This window comes from Ursus americanus, chromosome 32, assembly GCF_024610735.1.
Source record: "Ursus americanus isolate L20-20 chromosome 32, mUrsAme1.1.p, whole genome shotgun sequence".
NCBI lineage: Eukaryota > Metazoa > Chordata > Mammalia > Carnivora > Ursidae > Ursus > Ursus americanus.
Window position 1 is genome coordinate 27,340,956 of NC_142158.1, and position 21,234 is coordinate 27,362,189.

A 21,234-nucleotide genomic window follows, 5' to 3' on the forward strand; every position below is an offset into this window, starting at 1 on the left:
GGGTGAACTGCAGGTGAAGTGGGGGGCTTGGGTCTACAGTGGTTGAGTGGGAGTCGGGCCTGTGCGTGGGGGAGTGGGGGTGGGAGGACAGAGAGGAAGCTTGGGGGATGCAAAGATACCTTTTCCTCCAGGGTGAAGGAGCTGAGCACTTTGGGAGAAGGAGGGGTGGATCAGCACATTTCTGGCAACTCTGTTTTGGGAATATGTGCTTGGTCTCCCTTTCCCCCTTTGATAATTGGGCTTCTTAGAGTTCCTGGGCGCATCAGTGCTCAGATCCATTTTTAAAAATCCCACCCAGCCACCCACGACCCGTGCCAAGACGCAACGCCACCTCCTGAATAGACAGGAGTGGGGGAAGGGTGGCGGAGGTGGGGGGAGTAGGGGAGGTGGAGGTCGGAGCACAGCTCTAATTGCGGTCTTTTTATTTGTTCACTGTATCTTGGGAGCACTTATATGGGGAGGAAAGGTGAAGGTAGGGAGTCTACCGAGACGTACAGGAGTTGGGCTTTTTGCAAAAACACAGTCGGGGAATCATTAACCCCCCCTGCCTCCACCTTCAGATTAGTACTTCCCATCCCCCCGCCTGAGGCAGTCGCTCTCCCGGGCTGTGTCCTTCCCCTCCGCGTCCAAACGGAGGCTACAGAGTTGACGCCCTCGCCTGGACCAGTCCCAGGCTCCAGACATTTAGGTCACGGCCCCAAACTAGTCGTTCTGGTTTCCAAGGCGTTCGCGTGAGCTCCTGACCCCTACAGCCAGCCCATCCTCACATCACACACCTCGGGGCACGAATCGGTTTTATTGAGAGACTTTAGGCCTGCAAAGACCTTGTGACTAGAGCGAGGGATTCAGACAAGCTGCAAAATCCTTTTTCCTCAAGGGAAACGCCTTTAAATGCTAAGTAAAAGCCCACCTAGGTATCGGGAAGGGGTCCCAGGCAGAGGTGCGGGACGCTTGGAGCTCGGAAGTCTGGATGCAGTGCGAGGTTCTGCGTCGGAAGCCGCCCACAGGAGCTCCCAGCTAAGGGCAGATTGTGGGGGTCCCTCAAGTTGAAAGACTGGTGGAAACCACGCGAGCGTGAGTCAGCGCTGCCCCAGGGGCCCTCCGCCCCTTGGAGGTGGGTCGTACACCGGGAGCGGAGTAGAGTAGGCCAGGAGAAACTGGGCCAGGCTGCACTTTTAGCTCGAGGGGCCTCGAGGACTCTTCGCGTCCCTGGAGACAAGGGCACTACACGCACTTCATAATGAAGAGTTGTAAGACGCTGACCTGGGCCCGGCCGGCGGGCGGGCAGGGGTGGGGTGGGGTCCGCCTGGGCAGGCTTCAGCCCCGATCCGGACGAAATGCGGAGGACTGCCTTTCCCCAGTCTATTCCCCAGCGCCCCCCCCCCCAACCCTGGGGGAAAGAGAACTCCTGTTCCGCCGCCGAGCCGGACGCCTGAATTGGGAAGTGGGGCGAATCAAGGCCAGGAAATCGGACCCTCGGGTCACTGGTGCAGCAGGGCGCCTGGGCTTGCCTCCTCTCGATTCCCAGGATATGTTTGCTGCTTCTTCCTCTCCCCACGGGTCTAAATGGATCGCTCTGCCTATTTCCTCCCCCGCTCCCGGAATGCAGTGGAATATTCCATTGCCCCTCCGGTCCCGGCCTGCGTTACAGGGGACGCGGGCACGGTTGCCGGGGAAAGCCCCGGACGTGACGGCGAAGCGCGACCCCTAGCCGCCTCCCCTCTCCCATCCGTCATTCCCCTGCGCGCGCTCTTCTTACACCCTTCCTCTCCCCCCTGCGGGTTCCAGTTTAGGGAGAAGTAAACAGTAGGCGGAGCCAGGCTCACGGACCTAGGCCAGGTGGGAGCTTGCGTTCTCCAGGAGCCTGCGTTGCTGCTCAGGGGTCTTTCTTGCAAAACCCAGAGTCGTGCATGACTGGGATGATGCATTAGGAAGATCCTGGGCCTAGGGACTGAGTCCACGCTGAGTTGGGGGCGGGGTTTCGGGTGCGCGTCGGTGAGTCTACGTGTAGGGGGGGGTGTTTCCCTGCAGCCCTGTAGTAAGTTCAAAGTAGGCTATTTTGTGACCTGGACCTAGTGTGAACACGGGTGGGGTGGGGGAGTCTTGATTGCCAGGCGTCTGCTCCGAGGGGAGAGTGTGTTGTCATCTCTCTCACAGGCCCTCATCGCCCCCTTCTCAGGCGGGAGCATGCTCGGCCTCGGGGGGCTGCGGCTCCCCCCGGCGGGGATCCTGCTCCTGTTGCCTTTCCTGCCGCCGCTGCTGCTGCCCGCAGCCCCCGCCCCCCATCGCGCTTCCTACAAACCGGTCATCGTGGTGCACGGGCTCTTTGACAGCTCATACAGCTTCCGCCACCTGCTGGAATACATCAACGAGGTCTGGCAGGGGACACCCGGTTGTGGGACGTTGGAGGCGTATGTAGTGACGGGGGAAGGAGAATGGGGAACTGAAAGCTGCCCTTCCGGGCCTGCTCGGCTCCTAGAGGAGCTGGTGCTGGCGTTGGGAGAGTCGAGGGGTGAGATCCCTGGTGCTGGCAGGGCGCAGGAGGCATGTGGACGCTGGCCGGGGGTGCGGAGTGGAGGGGCTTCATAGTCCATGCCCTGGTGCAGCATTGCCCCCTTCCCACAGACACACGCTGGGACTGTGGTGACAGTGCTCGATCTCTTCGATGGGAGAGAGAGCTTGCGACCCTTGTGGGAGCAGGTGCAAGGGTTCGGAGAGGCTGTGGCCCCCATCATGGCAAAGGCCCCTGAGGGGGTGCATCTCATCTGCTACTCGCAGGGTAGGCGCCCTCCCCATCCCAACGTCTACGCCCTATCCGAGGCGTGATCCCAATCTGAGGGACGCTTCCTAGCGTCCCCTTTCCTGAACCCTGTTGCTCCAGCCAGAGCCCTAGTACCTGAGCCCTACTTTCCTGACTTCCCTCAGCACCTGGGTCTTATCTCTGTGTCCTCAGTGAGAGGGAGGCTCCCTGCACTGCTGTCCCCTTTTGCCATTACCCATGGTTCTTGGACATAAGGGATAATGCAGCAGTAAAAAGTACCCTACAGTTAGAGTCAGAAGACCCAGAATCTAATTCCGGCTCTGTCACTTACACAACGTGTAACCTTTTGCCACAGGATGTGCCTGCTTTCTCTGGGCCTCAGTCTCCTTACCGACAAGGGGGGGGTGGGGCGAGCGGGGAGGCTGTTGGCCTGGCTGTCGCTAAGTCCCAGCCTAATGTGGCATTCTGCCTCCAGGAGGCCTGGTGTGCCGGGCCCTGCTCTCTGTCATGGATGAGCACAATGTGGATTCCTTCATCTCTCTCTCCTCTCCACAAATGGGACAGTATGGAGGTGAGTGGGGATGGTGAGCTCCATAGGGGGTCCTGAGTTTTGGGGACACAGGTTTGGGGCCACTGGACACTGCTGTTCTCTTACCAGATACGGACTATTTGAAGTGGCTCTTCCCTACCTCCATGAGGTCTAACCTCTACCGGATCTGCTACAGCCCCTGGGGCCAGGAATTCTCCATCTGCAACTACTGGCACGGTGAGTAGGGGAGGCCAGACTGGGGTCTGCGTGGAGAGGGCGCCCTGGGGGTAGGGCCTGCTGCTCCCCGTGTGCCATACCCAGTGGCAGTGATGCTGCAGATAACTTACATGTATTGAGCACTTACTATGTGGCTAGGCACTGTGCAGAACACTTCATGTGTCTTACCTTATTGCTTCAGACTATAGTCTGGGGCAGGGACCAGCAAACTTTTCTTTAAAAGGCCAGGTAGTAAATATTTGGTTGTGACTGTTTTCCTTATCTGTAAAATAATAATATAGTATCTACACTATAGGGGGTTGTGAAGATTAAATAAATTAATGAATGTAATGTACTTTGAACAGTACCTGGCATCCTAGGTGCTGGATAAAGGTGTTTGCTCTTGTGTTTACAATTATTATTATCATTACTTTTAGTATTCACCTTGTCTATTATTGTAATCTCCCAATTGGCCTTCCAGCCTCTGGTCTTGCCTCTTTTCCCTGCTTCTCTGACTACCGTTCTAACTGCTGTTTGTACCTAGACCCCCACCATGATGACTTGTACCTCAATGCCAGTAGCTTCCTGGCCCTGATCAATGGGGAAAGAGATCATCCCAATGCCACTGGTGAGACCCTGGGCTCCTACCTGGGTCGCATTTTGTGCCTCTCTTGACCCCCTATGTTTCCCTCTCCAACCTGGCCTGACCCCTGTGACTGACTCAAGCTCTTTTCTTCCCCCTCTTCAGCATGGAGGAAGAACTTTCTTCGTGTGGGCCGCCTGGTGCTGATTGGGGGCCCTGATGATGGTGTTATTACCCCCTGGCAGTCTAGGTAATAAGGGACTGTGGTGACAATGCTCGATACACCCTGAAGATTGACTAAGGACATCCCCCAACCCCCTATCAATTTTTATCTCATGCCTGAAACTGGCCTGTACCTCCCACTGTTCACTTCATGCCCCACACTCCATGTATCCTGTCACTTAAGACCAAAACATGAGTTGTCATCCCTCAACTCCTTGTATCCACCAGTCACCAAGTCCTGCAGATTCTGCTTTCTCTCCATCCCTAAACCCCTGCTTTGTAAAAACTTTTAACTTTCAGATAATTACAGAGTCACAGGAAGTTGCAAAGATAGTTTAGAGAGGTCCTGGGTACGTATCTTTCACCCAGTTCTCCCTGTGATTGCACCCTATATAACTACAGCACAATCTCAAAACCAGGGACTTGTCGTTGGTAGGATGCGTGTGTATAGTTCCATGCCATTTTATGTTCCTACCACCTCTTTTACATACCTGGACTTCCGTAATAGCCTCCGGCCCCGTCTGCTCCATCCTGTTCTCAGGAAAAGCCATGGCTCCATCGTGCTATGTGTGGGCCTCTGTTGCAGATCATCACGAGTGATCTGTAATGTCACCTAAGCTACTTTAGTCCTCAACAAATATTTATTGAGCACTGTATGTATGCCCAGGCACTGTTCTGGGCCACTGGGATGCAGCGGTAAATGAAAGAGGAGTGCCCCTGCTATTACGCAGCTTACCATCTAGTAGTGTAGGAGACGGGTAATAAATGTAAATATTTATGTCAGGTGGTGATAAGACAAGGCAGGGGAAAGGATTGGAAGATGACTGGAGCCTATGTCAGACAGTGGCCAGAGAAGTCCTGGAAGAGTTGCCATTTGAGTAGAAACTTAAGGAAGTGAAGGAAGGAGCTGTGAAACAATCTGGGGGGGGTGGGGAACGACTCGGGAAGGAGTAGCATCTACGAAGGTCCTGGGGCAGGTGTGAGGAATAAGGAGGCCAGTGAGGCTAGAGTGTGGGGATCTGGGAAGAGGGTGGGAGAGATGAAAGGGGTAGTGGGGAGCCAGTGATGTGGAGCCTTTGTAGGGCAGTGAGGCCCTTGGTTTTTTCCCCCTAACATATACATAACAGAAAACTTACCATTTTAAGTGTACACTTCCGTGGCATTAAGCACATTGACATTCTTGTGTAACCATCACCACCATCCATCTCTGGAACTTTTTTTTTCTTCCCAAACTGAAACTCCATGGCCATTAAACATTAACTCCCCAACCCTGCTTCCCCCCAGCTCTTGGCAACCATGGCCCTTGACTTTTTATTTTGAATGAGATGGGACGGCATTGGAGGGTTTTAAGGGAAGGAGTCATGGGACTCCCGTGGGATGGGATTTATTCTATCTCATTTTACCTCCACAACCCTATGAAGATAGTAATAGTTCAGTTATAGAGGCCAAGTCACTGTTCTAAGCACTTGTCAAATAACCCTTATTTAATCCTCACCAAGTCAGTAACTGGTGAAGTCAGGCTATCTAACTGAAACACGGGGTTTCACTTCCCCTCTGCAAGGGAAGGATTCTCGTCTAGGACAAAGAATCAGTACTGTGCTCAGCCACACACGTTTGGGAGCGTGCGGCAGAGCTGGAGTTCAAATCCAGGTCTGTGTGCCCCCGCTGCTCACCTGGTGAAATGCAGCCCCTCAGCAGGGCCTCCAGGCCTCCAGCCACCTCCCCCCTGCGCACCCCGCTGTGCCTCACTTCTGTACCTTTGCTCCTGCTCTTCATTTGCCTGGGGCACAGCCTTCCCTAGGGGAGTCCTCACTGGGAAGCCTTTGTTGATGCTCTAAAGTTAGGGTAGCGGCCTCTCTTTGCTGCCGTAGCCTATTGGACTTAACACTGTTAGTGTTCGTTCTTCCTGGCCGGCGCCCACGCACGGCCCATGTCAGTTAAATATTACTTTTGAAAATTTTAAGACCTTTTTATTTTGGAATAATTTCATACTTAATAAGTTAGCAAAGTATTACAAAATCAATCTTACGTATTCTTCACCTAGATTTTCTAATTGTTAACATTTTGCCATGTTTATGCCCTCATCCGTTCTCTCTGAATATATATACGCGGTATAAGCCGTTTGAGAGTAGGTTGTAGACATGAGGTCTCTTTATGCCTAAAACTTCAGTATGTCAGTGTCTTTCCTGCGTATAGGACGTTCCTTACATAGCCACAATACAGTGATCGAAGTCAGGAACTTAACATGGATAGGGGTACTCTGTAGACCTGATTCAAAGATTTTCCAGTTGTCCTCATAGGGAAAAAAGAAATCCATTGCAAGATCCAACCTGGGATCATGAGTCGCATTTACTTGTCATGTCTCTTGAGTCTCTTTTTTTTCCTGGAATACTTCCTCAGTCTTTGTCTCTGACATTGAAGTTTTTGAGGTGTATGGTCCAGCCGTTCTACAGAATGTCCCTCAGTTGGGGTTTGTCGGCTGTCTCAAGAGAAGGTTCAGGTTATGCATTTTTGATGGGACTCTGCAAAAGCCATGCTGTAGCCTCAGTGTATCACCTCACAAGGTATATGATATCCAGTTAAGTATTTTGAGTGTCTTCCTTGCTGCCATGAGTTCCTGAAGTCTGCTAGCCTACCTTGCTTTTCTCCAGCTGTCCTGATAACCCCCTCCCCTGCCCACCCTCAATCTCTTTGTAGCTTCTTTGGTTTCTATGACGCAAATGAAACGGTCTTGGAGATGGAGGAGCAAGCGGTGAGCCCCCTGGGATTACTGCCCCTTCTTCACGCACTGTCCCACCTTAGTCTGTAGCCCTCCCTGCCCCCGGCCCTTGAGAGCGGAAGGGTTCACTCTGGGGAGGGGACCTTGGACACCAGCAGGAACTCATTTTGTCTCTCCGTCTGTCTTCTGTGACCCTTCACCTACCTTGAAGGTTTATCTGCGGGATTCTTTTGGCTTGAAGACTCTCTTGGCCCGGGGAGCCATAGTGAGGTGTCCGATGGCTGGGATCTCCCACACGGCCTGGCACTCCAACCGTACCCTATATGAGACCTGCATTGAACCTTGGCTCTCCTGAGGATGTCCTCGGGGATCTCCCAGGAACTCCCCTGCCCAGAGACCAAGCGGTGGCCTTGGAAAGCAGATGTCAGGCTCTGGTGTGCCTGTGACCACCCCATTGCTCCCACACTGCCCGTACCAACCAGGGCTCCCAGGACCCCTTCCTCTTATCCTCTGTACATGACAAATCCTGGTCTCCCCACCTCAGGTCTGGGGTTTGCTCCGTGCTCTCTCACCCTCCCAAGGCCGAGGTTGGGAAGAGAGAAGCCAGGTTTTTAACTTGTGGCTGCTCCTGCCGCTGCTGCTGCTGCCGCGTCTCTGGCTGCACAGAAGGAGAACCCAGCCCCTGCCCACTACAGGGGTCTCCTTCTAGGCCACTCAGGTCATTTTTAGCTTCTGTTCTCCCCATGTTCCCTTTTCCTTAGCCCTCCCAACTCCCAGGAAGGACTACCCATGAGAGTGGGGTTCTGAGGCTCCCCTATGGGGACAGTTCCGTTCTAGAAATGTCAGTGTTGGGGAATATCTATGGCCTGTGAGGCCCATCTCAGGTTTGGGGATCCCCCAGTCCCTATGTTCAGTGTTGGGGTACCCCCTGGGAGCCGAGTTTCTTTGAGGCCCCAGCCCCTCTTTTAGCTACCATTGAATGGGTGTTAACCCTGTATTAATGGAAATAAAGTTCCATTTCCTCAGTGTGGCTTGGCTCATTTCCAGGTGAGGGGGACCTGGCTCCCCAAGGAGGGTGGGGATGGAGAGCCCGCAGTCTGGGTGCCCGGATGCCTGGTCTGGGGTGGGACCCCCTTGGTGTTTCCGCTCTCTAAATGCCCATTCTGTGTGGGTTCCTGGTTCTCTGTGGGTTCTTTCCTGCAGAGGACAATTCTCTTCCTGTCCCAGCCTAAGCTTGGGGGGCTGAGCCCAGGCCTCCAGTGGTTTGTGCCCTAGCCTCATGGGTGGAATGCGCCTGCCACCCCCAGGCTAGACGAGGGGGCTAAGGGTCAGGGTGGGCATTCGTTGCACCCCTTTTCGACCTTTGTAGGCCACAGTTGGGTGAGGGGCTGGACAATGAGCCGCCTCTTCCTTGAAAGAAGGAATTTTGGTGGAGACAATAGGGCCCTGTCTACTCTCACATGGGGGGTTGTGGCTGACTCAACTCTGCCCCCCACCCCCAGCCCTAACAAATGTCATCAAGAAATGGGGCAATTTCCCCGAGTGCCCTGGGCTGCCCCCCACCCCCACCCCGGCCGCCTTGGCCTTTTGTGACGACTTGCCCTCCTTTCTTTCTTCAGCTGATCTTGCCTCTTCTCCCATGATCTGACCCTGCTTTTCTCTGCCAGTTCTGTCTCTCTCCCTGCCCCTGCCCCTCACTTCTCCCCCACTCTGTTGGGTTGAGGGGTGTGGCAAGGGCCAGGGGTACTGGTGGTGTTACAGAGTCTGTAGCCTCTGCTGATTTGGGGAGTCCAGAAATAAGGGGCCTCAGAGGGTTGGAAATTTATTTCTGGGGGGCCCTTTGCTGGGGCAGTGGCAAGGATAATGGGACTTGTACCCCATGGAGCAGATCAAGCAGGAACTATGAAGGCTTGTGGGAGGGGGCAAGAAGGGGAGGATTCTGTCTGGCCCAGCCCCTCCTCTCCTTCCCAGCCTGCCCAACCCGCCCACCAGGCTGAGCTGCTGCTGCTGTTGCTGCTGGTCGGCTTGAAGTCTCCAGGAGAGAGGGAGATACAGGTGGGGAGACCATGTCAATGGGGGATCAGCAGTAGAATGAGTGTGAGTTGGGGAAGTGGTGTGTGAGGGGTGTTGGTGTGGGAGGTAGTAGGGATGTATTTAAGGTAGTTTCTAGGTGCATGGTTTTGGGTGTAGGGTGTGGGGGGTGTAATGGTGAGTATCTGAGGCTTTGAAGATAGAAAAACTAAGATAGAAGAGAGGGCATGTTACAGATAGGAGGGTCCTGGAGGAGAGTTAACTGTGTTGTGTGGAGGGGAGGTGGAGGGAGTGTGTCGGGGTGTGCACTTGCATGATGCTGCTGGCACCGTGTGTGCTGAACGAAGGGGTCACGTTAAATGTACACACAGGTGTAGACGGTCCTGGTGGCTAGTGCAAGTGTGTACAAATGAATGTGCTGACTCCCTTAGAGGGCACTAGCAGACTGCTCTTGGAGGGCTGGAGTTGGAGTGCTTACAGGAGAGGGGAAGGGCCTCCATTAACCTCTTCTTGCCTGCAGCCTGCAGGGTTTGGAGTCAAGGAGAATCATGGCCTCCAGGGATGAACTGTACACTCTCTTAGGCGGACTCTCATTCCTCCTGCTACTGATGTCAGTCCAGGGGGCCAAGGGTGGATCCCTCAAAGAGAGGTGATGACAGAGGGGGTGGGGGCAGGTACGAGGTCTTCAGGAAACCTGCTAGGGGTGGGACTTCAACAGGTGGCAAAACTATGACTTTTAGAATGGGGGTGAGGCTTACACTTCCAGGGAGGGGTCTCAGTGGAGCCTTGAGGGGAGTGGAATTCCTGGCCCCCTGGGCCTGGCCCACTCAGTCTCACTCACCTTCTCTGGCCTGGGTGCAGTCAGGGGGTCTGCTCCAAGCAGATGCTGGTGGTCCCCCTCCACTACAATGAGTCCTACAGCCAACCGGTGTATAAGCCCTACCTGACCGTGTGCAATGGAAGGCGCATCTGCAGCACCTACAGGTGAGGGCTGGGAGCCTGGACTCTGGAAGTCTTTCAAGAAGAACTCAAGAACCCAGACCAAACCCCATAAACCAATGTTCAGAGCCAGGCCTATGTTCTAGGACCACATACCGAGTGGCATGGAGGGAGGTGAGGAGGGAGGTGCAGCAGACCCACGTTGTGTGCTGCCAAGGGTGGAAGAAGCGGCATCCAGGGGCGCTCACCTGTGATGAAGGTGAGGCTGGGTCTTCCTGGGCCTGGGGACAGGGCATGCAGCCCGGCCTGGGTTTTGAACCGCCCTTCTGTACCCACAGCTATCTGCGCCAAGCCCTGTCTGAACCAAGGCATCTGTGTCAGGCCAGAGCAGTGCGAGTGCGCCCCAGGCTGGGGTGGGAAGCACTGTCACGTGGGTGAGTTGTCCACCCCACCCCCCCAACCTCCAGTGGTGTCAGGATCTTACCACCCTCGGGGCGCCAGCTCGCCCCCAACCCTTTACCCTCTCCTCTGTTAATTAGACGTGGATGAGTGTAGGACTGGCATCACCCTCTGCTCGCACCATTGCATCAACACGGCAGGCAGCTTCACCTGCGGCTGTCCCCAAGGTCTGGTGCTGGGCCCAGACGGGCACACCTGCGCAGAGGGGGTCCTGGAGCCCCCACCCAGCGCCAGCATCCTCAGTGTGGCGGGTGAGTGGGAGTATGGGTGGCAGCAAGGGCCTGGGCTCGACTGGGCAGTGGGTGACGCTCTCTTTTGTCTCAGTTCGGGAAGCAGAACATGACGAGCGCGCCTTGAGGCGGGAGATTCAGGAGCTGCAAGGGCGCCTGGAGCGGCTGGAGCAGGTGAGTGGATGTGGGCCAAGCCCTTGGGGCAGGGTGCGCCCCACCCCCAACACTCTTGAGGTGTCTCTTCTTTTGTAGTGGGCTGGTCAGGCCGGGGCCTGGGTCCGAGCTGTACTGCCCATGCCACCTGAAGAGCTACAGCCAGAAAAGGTGGCAGAGCTATGGGGCCGCAGCGACAGGATTGAGTCTCTCAGTGACCAGGTGCTGCTGCTGGAGGAGAGGCTAGGCGCCTGTGAGTCCTCATGCCCCTCTTTGCTTGAACCCCCATCGCCCAATAGCTGCCCCCAGCTCTCCCAGACACCTTTCCCTAGTTCACTTTTCTCTTCCCCAATACTTCAGTCTCCCCATACTGTCCCTAGATACCTACACTTCACCCCTTCATCTGGTACCCTGTCCCCAATCTACTTATTATTGGGTGAGAGTCTCTCCAGTGCCCTGCCAGCCCCAGGAGTCTACAGCCAATGTGTCTGCTTGCTTCCTTGTCATTCACCAGGCTCCTGTGAGGACAATAGCCTGGGCCCAGGCCTCAGTCGGCCGAAAAGGAACCTCTCCAGAGCCCGGGTCCCCGTCCCCTAATTTATACAGAAACTGGCCCTGCTAATCCCCTGGGATCAGCCAGGTGGGGAAGTGCGGATAAGGTTATCTGCCACTAAGGAGCGATGAGTGATGGAAACTTCCAAGAACTGAAGGGAGGGAGGGAAGATGGGTGCCTTGGGCCCACCCGAGTCTTCTGGCTGGGGCAGGTTGCCTGGGTGAGAACCACATTAATGCCTTAACAAATGCAGCCAGAAAGTGCCCAGATCTCTCTCTCTCTCTCTCAATCTTTATTCTCGGTTTCTTGCTGTTATCCAGATAATTAATAAAAACAACCACGCAAAACTGGGTCCTGCCCTCTCCTTTTGCTCCCAGCCCACCTCCCCAGTTTGTGGGCACAGGTCTGGGGTGGGAGGCAGGAGTGGTAAATGCCACAGGGAGGGAATGAAAACTGGCTCAGAGAGGGGAAGCCTCAAAAGAAAGAGAAATAAATTAAAAGCCCTCCCATCCCTTCCAGCCAGGGTTCAGTTCCTTTTCCCAATTCCCCACGGAGCAGAAGTGAGTACAGCACCTGATGTCTGCCTCTTCCCTTGTGTGTGGTTAGAATGGTACAACAGGGCTGCACGGGACTGGATTGGGGCCAGGACCACTGAAGAACTGTACCACAGGGACAGGGGGAAGCAGAAATGTGGAGACCAAATTGGCATCTAGGAGTATGCTTACCCCTGGGCACCTGGCTATGGGCAGGATGGGACCTCTGAGTAAGAAGGGTCCAGCCTCCACTGACAGGAGGCTCCATGGGCGGGAGTGTGAAGGTGCTGAAGAGTGTTCCCAGGATAAGCCAGGAATGTTCCAGGCATCGCTTCCAGCCACAGTGTGAGGAGTCCTCACAAATAGGTAAGCCCACTGAATCTGTGGACTTGTGGGAGGGTATTGTTCCACAGAATGGATGAGTCCACTGGCCAGTGTGGGGTGGAGAGGGAGAGAAGATCACAAAGGAAGAGGGTCCACTGGGGAAAGGACGGCGTGTCCCCACCCTTGTGTAGGTGAGCCACTGGAGATGAGGGGGAGGCAACCGTCCCACAGACAAGATGGCACAGGAGGTGGAGGGGGGTCAGCGTGGAGACTGCACCAAGGCAAGAGAGTCCATGGGGGGAGCTGGTAAGGGGCAAGGAGGGGTGCTGTATCCACATTCACTTCAGAAGTTGAAGATTCCAAAGAGGAGAACAGTGGGAAAAGGAGAAACAAGGAAGAGGGACTGGCCCTGCTTCAGGGCGCACTGGGCTGGTAGGTGTGGGAGGAAGGTGGGGGGTAGATGGGAGGGGAGTTCAGAGCCGGGCCTCGCCCACCCCTCCAGACTTCTTCAGATAGTCACCACCGCCCCGGCCATCGGTGGAGATTTCCCGGAAAACGGTGAGCATGGAGTGTCGGACTCTGTCAGCCAGAGCTGGGACGTCATCTGGTGTCAGCCCTTCTGTGGGCACTGGGGGCAGCACCCGTACCTGACATCGCCCTGGGAGGGGGTGAGCACCATCATGGCCTGTCTACCTAGGCCTTTGCCCACAGGTGGGGCACAGTTTCTGAGCTCTCCTGCTACTCCCTCCTGCTACTCCCTTCAGTTCTCTTCTCCGCACCCTGGACAACTGCCCCTCTGCTTGCCAGCTGCTACCTGTTCTGAGGCCCTCCTGCACAAAGCCTTCCCCACCCCCCACTGCAGACACCTCCTCAGCACCCTTTCAGCCCCCATTGTCTCAGTTTAGCCTTTACTGCCAAGTGTTATTACAGCCTTGCACCCACAGGCCTTATCTCTCCCACTGGACAGTAATGACCCCTCTTAGAGGGACCGAGTGTTACCCACGTAGCAGGGTATGGTGGGTGCTTAATAAATATTTATTGGTTGATGTGTGGTCACACTGGATGATCCTTTGGACATCTCAGTTCTGACACCAACCAATCCTCCTCCCTCGTGGGGACATCCCTCTAGCCTCTCTCATCCAAGGCCATTCTGGCCACCCCCATACCCAGGTCTACTCAGAGCCCTCACCCGAAGTGAAGCGGCGCTCCTTCTTGCAATAGAAGTCTTGATAGGAGGACATGACTATGGGGACAATGGGAACCTGGGGAAAGGGAAAAGCAAACAGCCCACAGTTCCCTTCCAAGGTCCCATGACAAGCCTCAGCCAAGAAAGAAAGGGATGGTGAAAGCTAGGGGCTCAGTAGCAGAAGGGGAAGTAGTAATTACCTGGGCTTGTACTGCAAGGTGGAAGGCGCCACGTTTGAAAGGCAGCATGGAGCCATTGTGGTTTCTCGTGCCCTCAGGAAAAACCCAGACCCGCACCTGGGGAAGACAGAGGGTCAAGAAGACATACACAGAGGGGTCAGAACATGGTTGTGACACTGTAATGGGACCTCTGAGGCCCGCTGGCCCTGCATCTCAGTTTATTTACAACTGCTCTACTCCACAATGCCCCGACCCTCCTTTACCACAGGGTGACTCACGTCCTGGGTAAGCAGGGTCTGGGCGACTTCAGACATGACACTGATGGCATCCCCTGTGCGCTTCCGGTCAATGAAGATGACTCCTGCCAGCCAGCACGCCAGCCCAGCAGAGCCGGCCCATAGCAGCTCACGCTTGGCAATGGGCACACAGCGGCTTGGCAGTACCTCCATCATCCCTATGGCAAAAGTGGGGTGGGTGAAGGCCAAAGGAGACAAAGTGTCATGGGAAGCCGGTCATCAGCCACGCTACTAAGGACTGGAGATAAAGGAAAAGGGAGACTGAGGGGAGGCGGCAGGAAGACCTGAGTGGAGAAAGAGGTGATTAAACAAATATTAGCCTGCTTATGCAGGTGAGAAGGCCAGGGGGAAGGGGGGGAAAGGGAGCCAGGGGGCAACATTCAGATGAGGGGGAGGTGAGGGCACCTAGAGGAGGAGATTCTGGGGAAGGAGGAAGGGCAAGGAGGCGTGCCCTATGAGGGATCTCACCAAGCAGGTCGAGTGAGCTCTGGTGATTGGAGACCACGACATAGGGCTGTGAAGGAGGGAAGTGGTGAGCCCCACGCACCTCCACTCGGATCCCATACAGGTATTTGACGTGGAGCAGCATCAGGCGCAAGATCCTGTGGGTCATGGCAAGGGGTTCCAGCAGGAACCACTGCTGTCCGTCTGCATGCCTCAGTTCCCCTCATCCCACCGTCTTTCAGGGCATCTTCGCAGTCCTCCCCCCTTCCTTGTCCCTGGGCTCTCTCTACGTTCCCTACACACCCTACATCCTCCCCATCCACTGTTCCCTTCTGACTCTTAGGTTCTCTCATCACCCAAAAGCCCCTGGCCCTCACTTCATGTTCTCGACGTTGCGTCCTCGCACAGCACACACAGGGATGGCGAGCACAGCCAGGAAGAGGATCCAGCCATTGTAGAAGGCCATCTTGAAAAAGTATTTGGCACTGGGGCTGCAGAACCACAGGGCGGGCAGCAGGAAGAGCAGCAGCAGCAGCAGCACAGTCCACACCCCTGGCCACAACTCCATTCTGGCCACCTGCAGGGGACAGGGCAAGGGACAGTGGGCCTGGCTCCTGGAGGGGAGTGGGGCAGGCAGGGCACAGAAGGCAGGGTTTGGGGAGCTATGAGGACAAGGGCCAGAGACACAGGATGGGGTGGGGGAGGGTACAGAAACTCAGGATTGCTTTCCCACCCATCCTGGAAGGCTCCAGAAATATTCACAAAGGCGAGGGACATGAGGCACGGACATCCACAACTCACAGAAACATGATAAAAGGACAGTAATAACAGCAATAACTAAGACTTGTAGCTGGTAAGGTCTTGGGACTGACTGTCTAACATGGTAGCCACCAGCCACATATGGCTGCTGAGCACTTGAAATGTGGCCTACTTTGAATTGAGATGTGTTGGGAAGTGTAAAATACACATTAGATTTCAAAGACTTTGAATTAAAAAAAGAATGTAAAATATCCCGTTAGTAATCTTTTGTATTGATTACAGTTTGAAATCTTAACCTTTCGGAATACTGGGTTCATATTATTAAAATTAAATTCACCTTGTTCCTTTTTACCTTTTTTGGTGTATATACCAGAAATTTAAAAATTACATGTGGCTTGCATTATATTTCTGTTGGATTAGAGCTGATCTATAGACTATGTTAAACCCTTAAATATGAACCACACAATTTACATTTTATAGGAGATAGGCCCAGAGAGGTTAAATAACTTACCTGAGGTGATACGGCTCCTAAGAGGCACTTCCTAGTTTAAAGCTAAGCAGCTTATACTCCTAACCACAGTTACGCTGCGGCCCGTATGTATAAACATAGGTGTACACACAGCAGATACAGTTAAGGGACAAAACACCCACAGACATTCTCAAGAGCGCACTGCCAAGAATAAAGGCTCTGTCACTAATGCAAACACAAACCCGCACGGTCATACAAAGACTGACCCGCTCACACCAGAAGGCAAGCTTAAAATCATTCCCAGTAACAGATGAAACAATGTATGGTAAATGCATAACTAGAAAAACCCCTCTCCACCACAGTAGCCACCCCCACCCCTCTTCCCGTTCCCAGATAAACCCATGGACATACCAGGAGTAGCTACCGTCTATCAATCCTGCCTCCACAGGCACGCAAACAAATCCTTCTGCCCCCTTCCCCCCCTTCCAGGGACACGGGAGGCAACCTGGTCAGGCAAATACAATATATAAGACCTGACCAAGTGGAAAAAAAAAAGACGGCAGAGAGTAAAAGAGACATCATACCACCTGCCCTGGGAGAGGAAAGAGTTCAGGAGGAAGAGGTGCAGGCAGGCACACAGAACCTGCCTTCTAGGTTCTTCCTCCTTCCTCCACTCTGCCCCATTGTTGGGGGCAGGGTCAGAAGTCACAAAATGGTGTTCAGGCAAATACCTGTCACTCCCAGCAAGGCTACAGGCACTCCCTTCCAATGACAAGAAGGTCTGTGTTCAAAGGTAAGTCCGTTGCCAATCCGTGAAGGTTAATAGGCACTAGAGAAACAGGAAACCCTGCCAGGTCTAAAACTAGGCTCTGAGCTGTTCTATCCCACTGCCCCTGTTAAGTCTGGACCAGCATTTCTCCCCTGGACTATTTGCAACGGGCTCCTAATTCTGCTCTTCAAATTCGTTGTCCACATGGCAACCACAGAGATTTTTCTGCGACACAAGTCCGAGCATTTCCCTGTCTTGTCTACAGGTCCTTTAGACAAGTTGACTTCTGCTTCCATCTTAGGCCATAGCCCCACAAAAGCCTTTTTCGCTCCAACTCCAGTTCCTCAGACACACCACGATCTTTCCTGCTTCTGTGCTGCGAACAGGCTGTTCCCTTGGCTGGAATGCCCTTCTGCCTCTTCACTTGCCTCACACAGCTCAGCGTCACGCTTTAGAAGCCTTCTTGAACCCCACCTGACCTGAGTTTTCATTACACTTTTAGCTTGATCACTGGTTCTCAAAGTGTAGAGACGCATATTTTTGGACCTCACCCCAGATCTCCCGAATCAGAAATTCTGGGCCCTTGGCCCAACAATCTGTATTTTAACAAGCCCTCCAAGTGAGTCTGGTGTGCACACAAGTCTGAGAGCCACTGACTTTGACACCACAGTGTATGTAACTGCTCCCTGGCATTTCTATTCCTTCCCCAGTCTGTAAGCGGCATGAGGGTAGGAACTCCAAGGGACAGAAGGAGGCAGAGAGGGCGCTCGATAAACACGTGCAGAACAGAGTATAAGGCTGAACACACACCCACGCAGCCATAATTAATGACAGAGATGATCAGAATCAGCTAGCTACACTCTTGAGGACTATTAACTGTGAAAAAATAAGTCACCAAGAAAGCAGTGAACATAAGAAGCCTAACAGTAACCTACTCTGAAATGCACATACCATATACGGTCACATCGAAGGGAAAGCACCAACAATCAAGATGGCGCATCCCATCTCACGCAGAAGAGAAACATACAGAATGGGGATTAACATGCCACAGGGGAGAGATGCTGCTGTCATCAAATACAAGCCAACAATGCAAAAAGAGTGGGGGACAGATAACGTGCACAGCAGGGCTGACCCTGTGGCATGCACTGAGATCCATGAAGACAGGCTGTCCATAGCCACTGGAGAGAGAATGTATGTGAAGAGACACAGGCCAGGAAGGTCAGCAAAGTAAGGCATATGGGGATGGTTCTCTGGGGACATGGAGGCCTCGTCACCTTTTTCTCTAATACATGACATTAAGTGACCCTCTTTGGAGCAGAAATGTCCAAGGATTAATAAGCACCACAGAGTGCCAAATGGGTTAATGTGCATATGACTCACAAAAATATACTGCCAATAAAATTATGAAATAAATAGTATGTATAACCAGAAGTACAGATCCTGTGGACATGTCACATCAGCGTAAATATGAAAAATATGTAAAGGAGCACGCATAGGTGTGGTGTGAACCCTGACTGGGAAAACACATGCAGCAAACAGGTCAACCCAACCACAACAGGAGTGCACACTACTTAACTAAACCACAGTATCCCACACTGAAGACTACCGCATGTGACAGGATCATGGACATAATATATGAACCAAAACAAGTAAGGTATAATCTTTACACGCAAAAGAAAATATGCCAAAGCATAAAATAAAATGTGCAAGAAACATGTAACCACATAATGGATGCAATACATAAAAACTCACACATTTGAACAATGTCAAGACTGGACATGAGACATGGACATAAGACAGGAGAATGGGCAATCCTGATGGAAAATAACACATCGTTTCTCCACAATCCATGGGTAGCATAGGGAGAAGCTAGCCGCACATAAGCCATTAAACATGTCAAAGGCACACAGACTCAATGTAGAAAACATGGCCCCCCACAAAGCATCTGTGTGTAAGGATCTAGCCCAGTCTGGATGGCCACTGAAAAAGGTCCTGTGCCTAGATGGAAACAGAGGTATCTGAGGGCATTCCTAGGAAGCAAATTCTGCTGGGGGAGGGAGGGAAATAAACCGCCTTCTCCCGGCCACAACCCCCTAAGAGTCATGTGGGGCCAAAGGGCAGGAAAAGGAATTGGGGAAGGTGTCAGGAATTCCCTCTTCAGGACTTTCTGTCCACACCCCCATCCCAAATTCACAGGGTCTCCGGGTCTCCTCCCTCTTAGGGCCCCTCTCTTTTCCCCAGCACCCTCTCCTCCGCCTCCCAGACCCAATCTCTCCCCCATCCCCTCCTCCAAGTCCCTCTCAGCACCCTCCTCCCGCTTCCTCCCATCCCTTTCCCGCCCCCACCTCAGTGGGGTGGGGGGCCCAGGGGGTTGGCCCCCTCCCCAGCCAGGCTGCGGCAGCGGTGGTGGCGGGTGGCTGTGTCTCTGCCTCGGTCGGGGTGTCGGTGCCAAAGGGGCGACAGGATTTGGGGGTGTCCTAGCCCCGGCCGATGGAGGGGAGGTGAGAGTGGGAGGCTGGGCCCATTGCGGTAGGAATGGTGGGGGGTTGTCCCCCCAGCTCCCTCCCTCCCTTCCTGCTGTCTCTCTGAGGGCTGGGGCCGCTGTTGCCGCTATCCCCCCCCAACCCCTCCCCAACGCGGGCTGGTTTCCGGGGAGGGCCAGGAAGTAGGGGGCGGTGATGGGCGGCCCGTTTTGCCAATCGCCTCCCAGGGACCCAGGCATCTCCTCCCCGCAGCGACCAGTCTCCTCTTGGTAGCTCCGCCCCGCGAGAGCTGGGTTGGGTTCTTGCCTCCGTCTCTGGCCTTCTCTGGCTCCAGCTGCATCTTTTTTTCTTCCAACTCCCTTTCAGCACACATGGCTTGTGTGTCCCTTGCTTGGCCCATTCCTTCTTCATCAGCTCTCCTCTTCCTGGAAATTTCACTTGGTTTCTTCCATTCTCCTTAACTCCCTTATCTGCTGTTTATTCCCTCCAACTCCAACTCTTCTCCAAAAACCTCTTTCCTGTCCCCCATTCAATTCCAGATATTTTCACGCACCTACTATATACCAAGCACTGAGTTCTACACCTGTCGTCTTCTCTCCAGGGCTCCATCATCCTGACCCTCCAGCTCTCGTTGGTTCTCCATGACTTTTGCCCTCCCCCCACCCCGCCCCCACTATCTCCCAGCAGTCCAGCTCCCTCCTTCAAGAGAAGGGATACTCTCAGGCCCTCTCCCTGCCCCTGTCCTCCCACGGTCTTTAACCTGAGTACTTTTGCTTTTCTAGTTTCTTCCTATCGGTCTCTTTAGTCATTGAAGCAGAAAGCCCCTCTTCCCAACATAAAGTCTGGGCTCATCTTTTCCAATAGAAACTGGGCATTAGGTTTGCTTTCCAAAAAAATAAAATAAAATAAAAAATAAGAACGCTAGATTACTCTGGATGAGCATGCCTCCTTAATTTTGTAGTCTTGTATCTCTTCCCTCTCCAGCCCGATCTCCTCTTCCCCATACTTCTACTATCCCTTTACCAGGAGCATTCCATCACTCCTCTCCTTGGTTTCCACTTCTTCATCAATAACTTTTCTCCTAAACCTTTACAGGCATCCTGTACCTTCACCTCCCCCCCCTCCCCTAGGCAACTGGCATCTTCCAACCTCTCACCTTTCCTCACTCGAGGCACGTGGGACCTTTTATCTGGGTGTTGAACTGCCCTCAGCCTGTCCCCGCGGCCAGACACACCTTAGCCCTGCTTGAGTTTACAGGCCCTGAGGCAGAGGATGTAAAGAACACTGGTAGTGGGAGGACTGTTACCTAGTTCTGCTCCTTGGGCCACAGTGAGGGTCACTGTAGAAAAGGCCCAAACTCGTACAAAAGCCCAAGCTCTGCCTTGCCCAAGTCCCAGGGGTCCAACCCAGGAGGAAGACCCCAGGTCTGCGGGACACATTATAGGACGGAAGGGGCGGGCCTAACCCATTCCGCCGCGGGTTGCCTAAAAGGGGGCGGGCCTTGCCTGGTCGGCACCTACTCACAAAGGGGTGGAGCTAGGCCTTTTCTGCTTTTAAGGTTTAAAACGGAGTTGAGATCAACTCTGTCATACTGTGTCACATTAGAAAGGTGTGGGCATTTAGTTATGTTATGCAAATCACCTAAGGAGGAGCGGTCTGATTCCTCCAGCCGAGGGAGATGGGTTAACACCAGCGCCGCAGATCGATGCTCGCACCATCCAAATGTCGAGCTGATCCCAGTTCTGCTCCCTTCTTCACTGAAAGGGAGGGGCGAACCCAAGTTCTGCTCTCTACGTCAGCGAAGGAGGCCGGAGCCATTTTGAACCCTGCGACCCTAGTATTTGGTCTCTTGACGAGCTCTTCGCCGTCTTTTCCGGTCTCGGCCAATCAGGGGTGAAAGAAACTGCCCAATCAGCCTAGAGAGACCACAGCCGGAGGACCCGGATGAGGCCGAGCCAAGGCCTTTGAACCCCAAACCCCGCCAATCGTAGAGCAGTCACCATGGCTACAAGGCAGAGGTGAAGGGGTGGAACCAGAGAAGGCTTAACCCTCACAGGATTGGCCCACCCCTTCCCGCCGCCTGCTGCGCACGCGCATTTTACCTAACCACCATTTTCCATCGGGTTCCAGCCAATCAAGTGCTTTGGAGCCCTGCGCTCCAAAGTCCAATAGGAATCCGGACATTCTCTGAAAGGGGAAGTGAAGGAAAGAAAGGGGGCTTATGGTAGGCGAGGCCTGTGTTGTCCCGAACCAATTGCTTCTGGCATTTGGTTATGACTGGCAGCTAATCAGACGAATAAAGCTCCCCCTGGTCGGGCGACGGAACGTATCAAATTGTTACCAATCCCATCGCATTGCATGCTGACTGAGACTGTATCAGCCAATAATAATTGTGCA

The 21,234-nt window shown here is 53.8% G+C and overlaps 3 protein-coding genes across 11 annotated transcripts; 2 read left to right on the forward strand and 1 right to left on the reverse strand.

The window, feature by feature from the left end:
* Positions 1 to 116: 116 nt before the first annotated feature.
* On the forward strand, positions 117 to 8,055 carry PPT2 (palmitoyl-protein thioesterase 2). 4 transcript variants are annotated; one of them, XM_045795585.2, is made up of 10 exons: positions 118 to 1,250; positions 1,789 to 1,839; positions 2,180 to 2,373; positions 2,626 to 2,779; positions 3,237 to 3,332; positions 3,420 to 3,527; positions 4,051 to 4,134; positions 4,255 to 4,339; positions 7,009 to 7,063; positions 7,242 to 8,055. In XM_045795585.2, the coding sequence occupies exons 3-10, from the start codon at positions 2,188 to 2,190 to the stop codon at positions 7,383 to 7,385; spliced, it is 912 nt and encodes a 303-aa protein (XP_045651541.1). In that variant the 5' UTR covers positions 118 to 1,250; positions 1,789 to 1,839; positions 2,180 to 2,187; the 3' UTR covers positions 7,386 to 8,055. The 4 variants fall into 4 exon arrangements, with proteins under 4 accessions (XP_045651539.1, XP_045651541.1, XP_045651540.1 ...); XM_045795583.2 differs by lacking the exon at positions 1,789 to 1,839 and having other exon boundaries at positions 117 to 1,250; XM_045795584.2 differs by lacking the exon at positions 118 to 1,250 and having other exon boundaries at positions 1,283 to 1,839.
* Positions 8,056 to 8,199: 144 nt separating this feature from the next.
* On the forward strand, positions 8,200 to 11,527 carry EGFL8 (EGF like domain multiple 8). Of its 2 annotated transcripts, none has more exons than XM_087857953.1 (9): positions 8,200 to 9,127; positions 9,582 to 9,710; positions 9,923 to 10,045; positions 10,147 to 10,259; positions 10,339 to 10,434; positions 10,540 to 10,710; positions 10,784 to 10,863; positions 10,942 to 11,095; positions 11,357 to 11,527. In XM_087857953.1, exons 2-9 carry the CDS (start codon positions 9,610 to 9,612, stop codon positions 11,437 to 11,439), a joined length of 921 nt encoding a protein of 306 aa, XP_087714079.1. In that variant the 5' UTR covers positions 8,200 to 9,127; positions 9,582 to 9,609; the 3' UTR covers positions 11,440 to 11,527. The 2 variants fall into 2 exon arrangements, with proteins under 2 accessions (XP_087714079.1, XP_087714078.1); XM_087857952.1 differs by having other exon boundaries at positions 8,200 to 9,085.
* Positions 11,528 to 11,666: 139 nt separating this feature from the next.
* On the reverse strand, positions 11,667 to 20,695 carry AGPAT1 (1-acylglycerol-3-phosphate O-acyltransferase 1). Of its 5 annotated transcripts, none has more exons than XM_045795589.2 (7): positions 20,479 to 20,695; positions 14,735 to 14,934; positions 14,382 to 14,515; positions 13,896 to 14,071; positions 13,639 to 13,734; positions 13,442 to 13,514; positions 11,667 to 12,910 (listed from the first exon to the last, which is right to left on the reverse strand). In XM_045795589.2, the coding sequence occupies exons 2-7, from the start codon at positions 14,923 to 14,925 to the stop codon at positions 12,726 to 12,728; spliced, it is 855 nt and encodes a 284-aa protein (XP_045651545.1). In that variant the 5' UTR covers positions 14,926 to 14,934; positions 20,479 to 20,695; the 3' UTR covers positions 11,667 to 12,725. The 5 variants fall into 5 exon arrangements, with proteins under 5 accessions (XP_045651545.1, XP_045651548.1, XP_045651544.1 ...); XM_045795592.2 differs by lacking the exon at positions 20,479 to 20,695 and adding an exon at positions 20,144 to 20,291; XM_045795588.2 differs by lacking the exon at positions 20,479 to 20,695 and adding an exon at positions 18,700 to 19,002.
* Between the last annotated feature and the right edge of the window lie 539 nt (positions 20,696 to 21,234).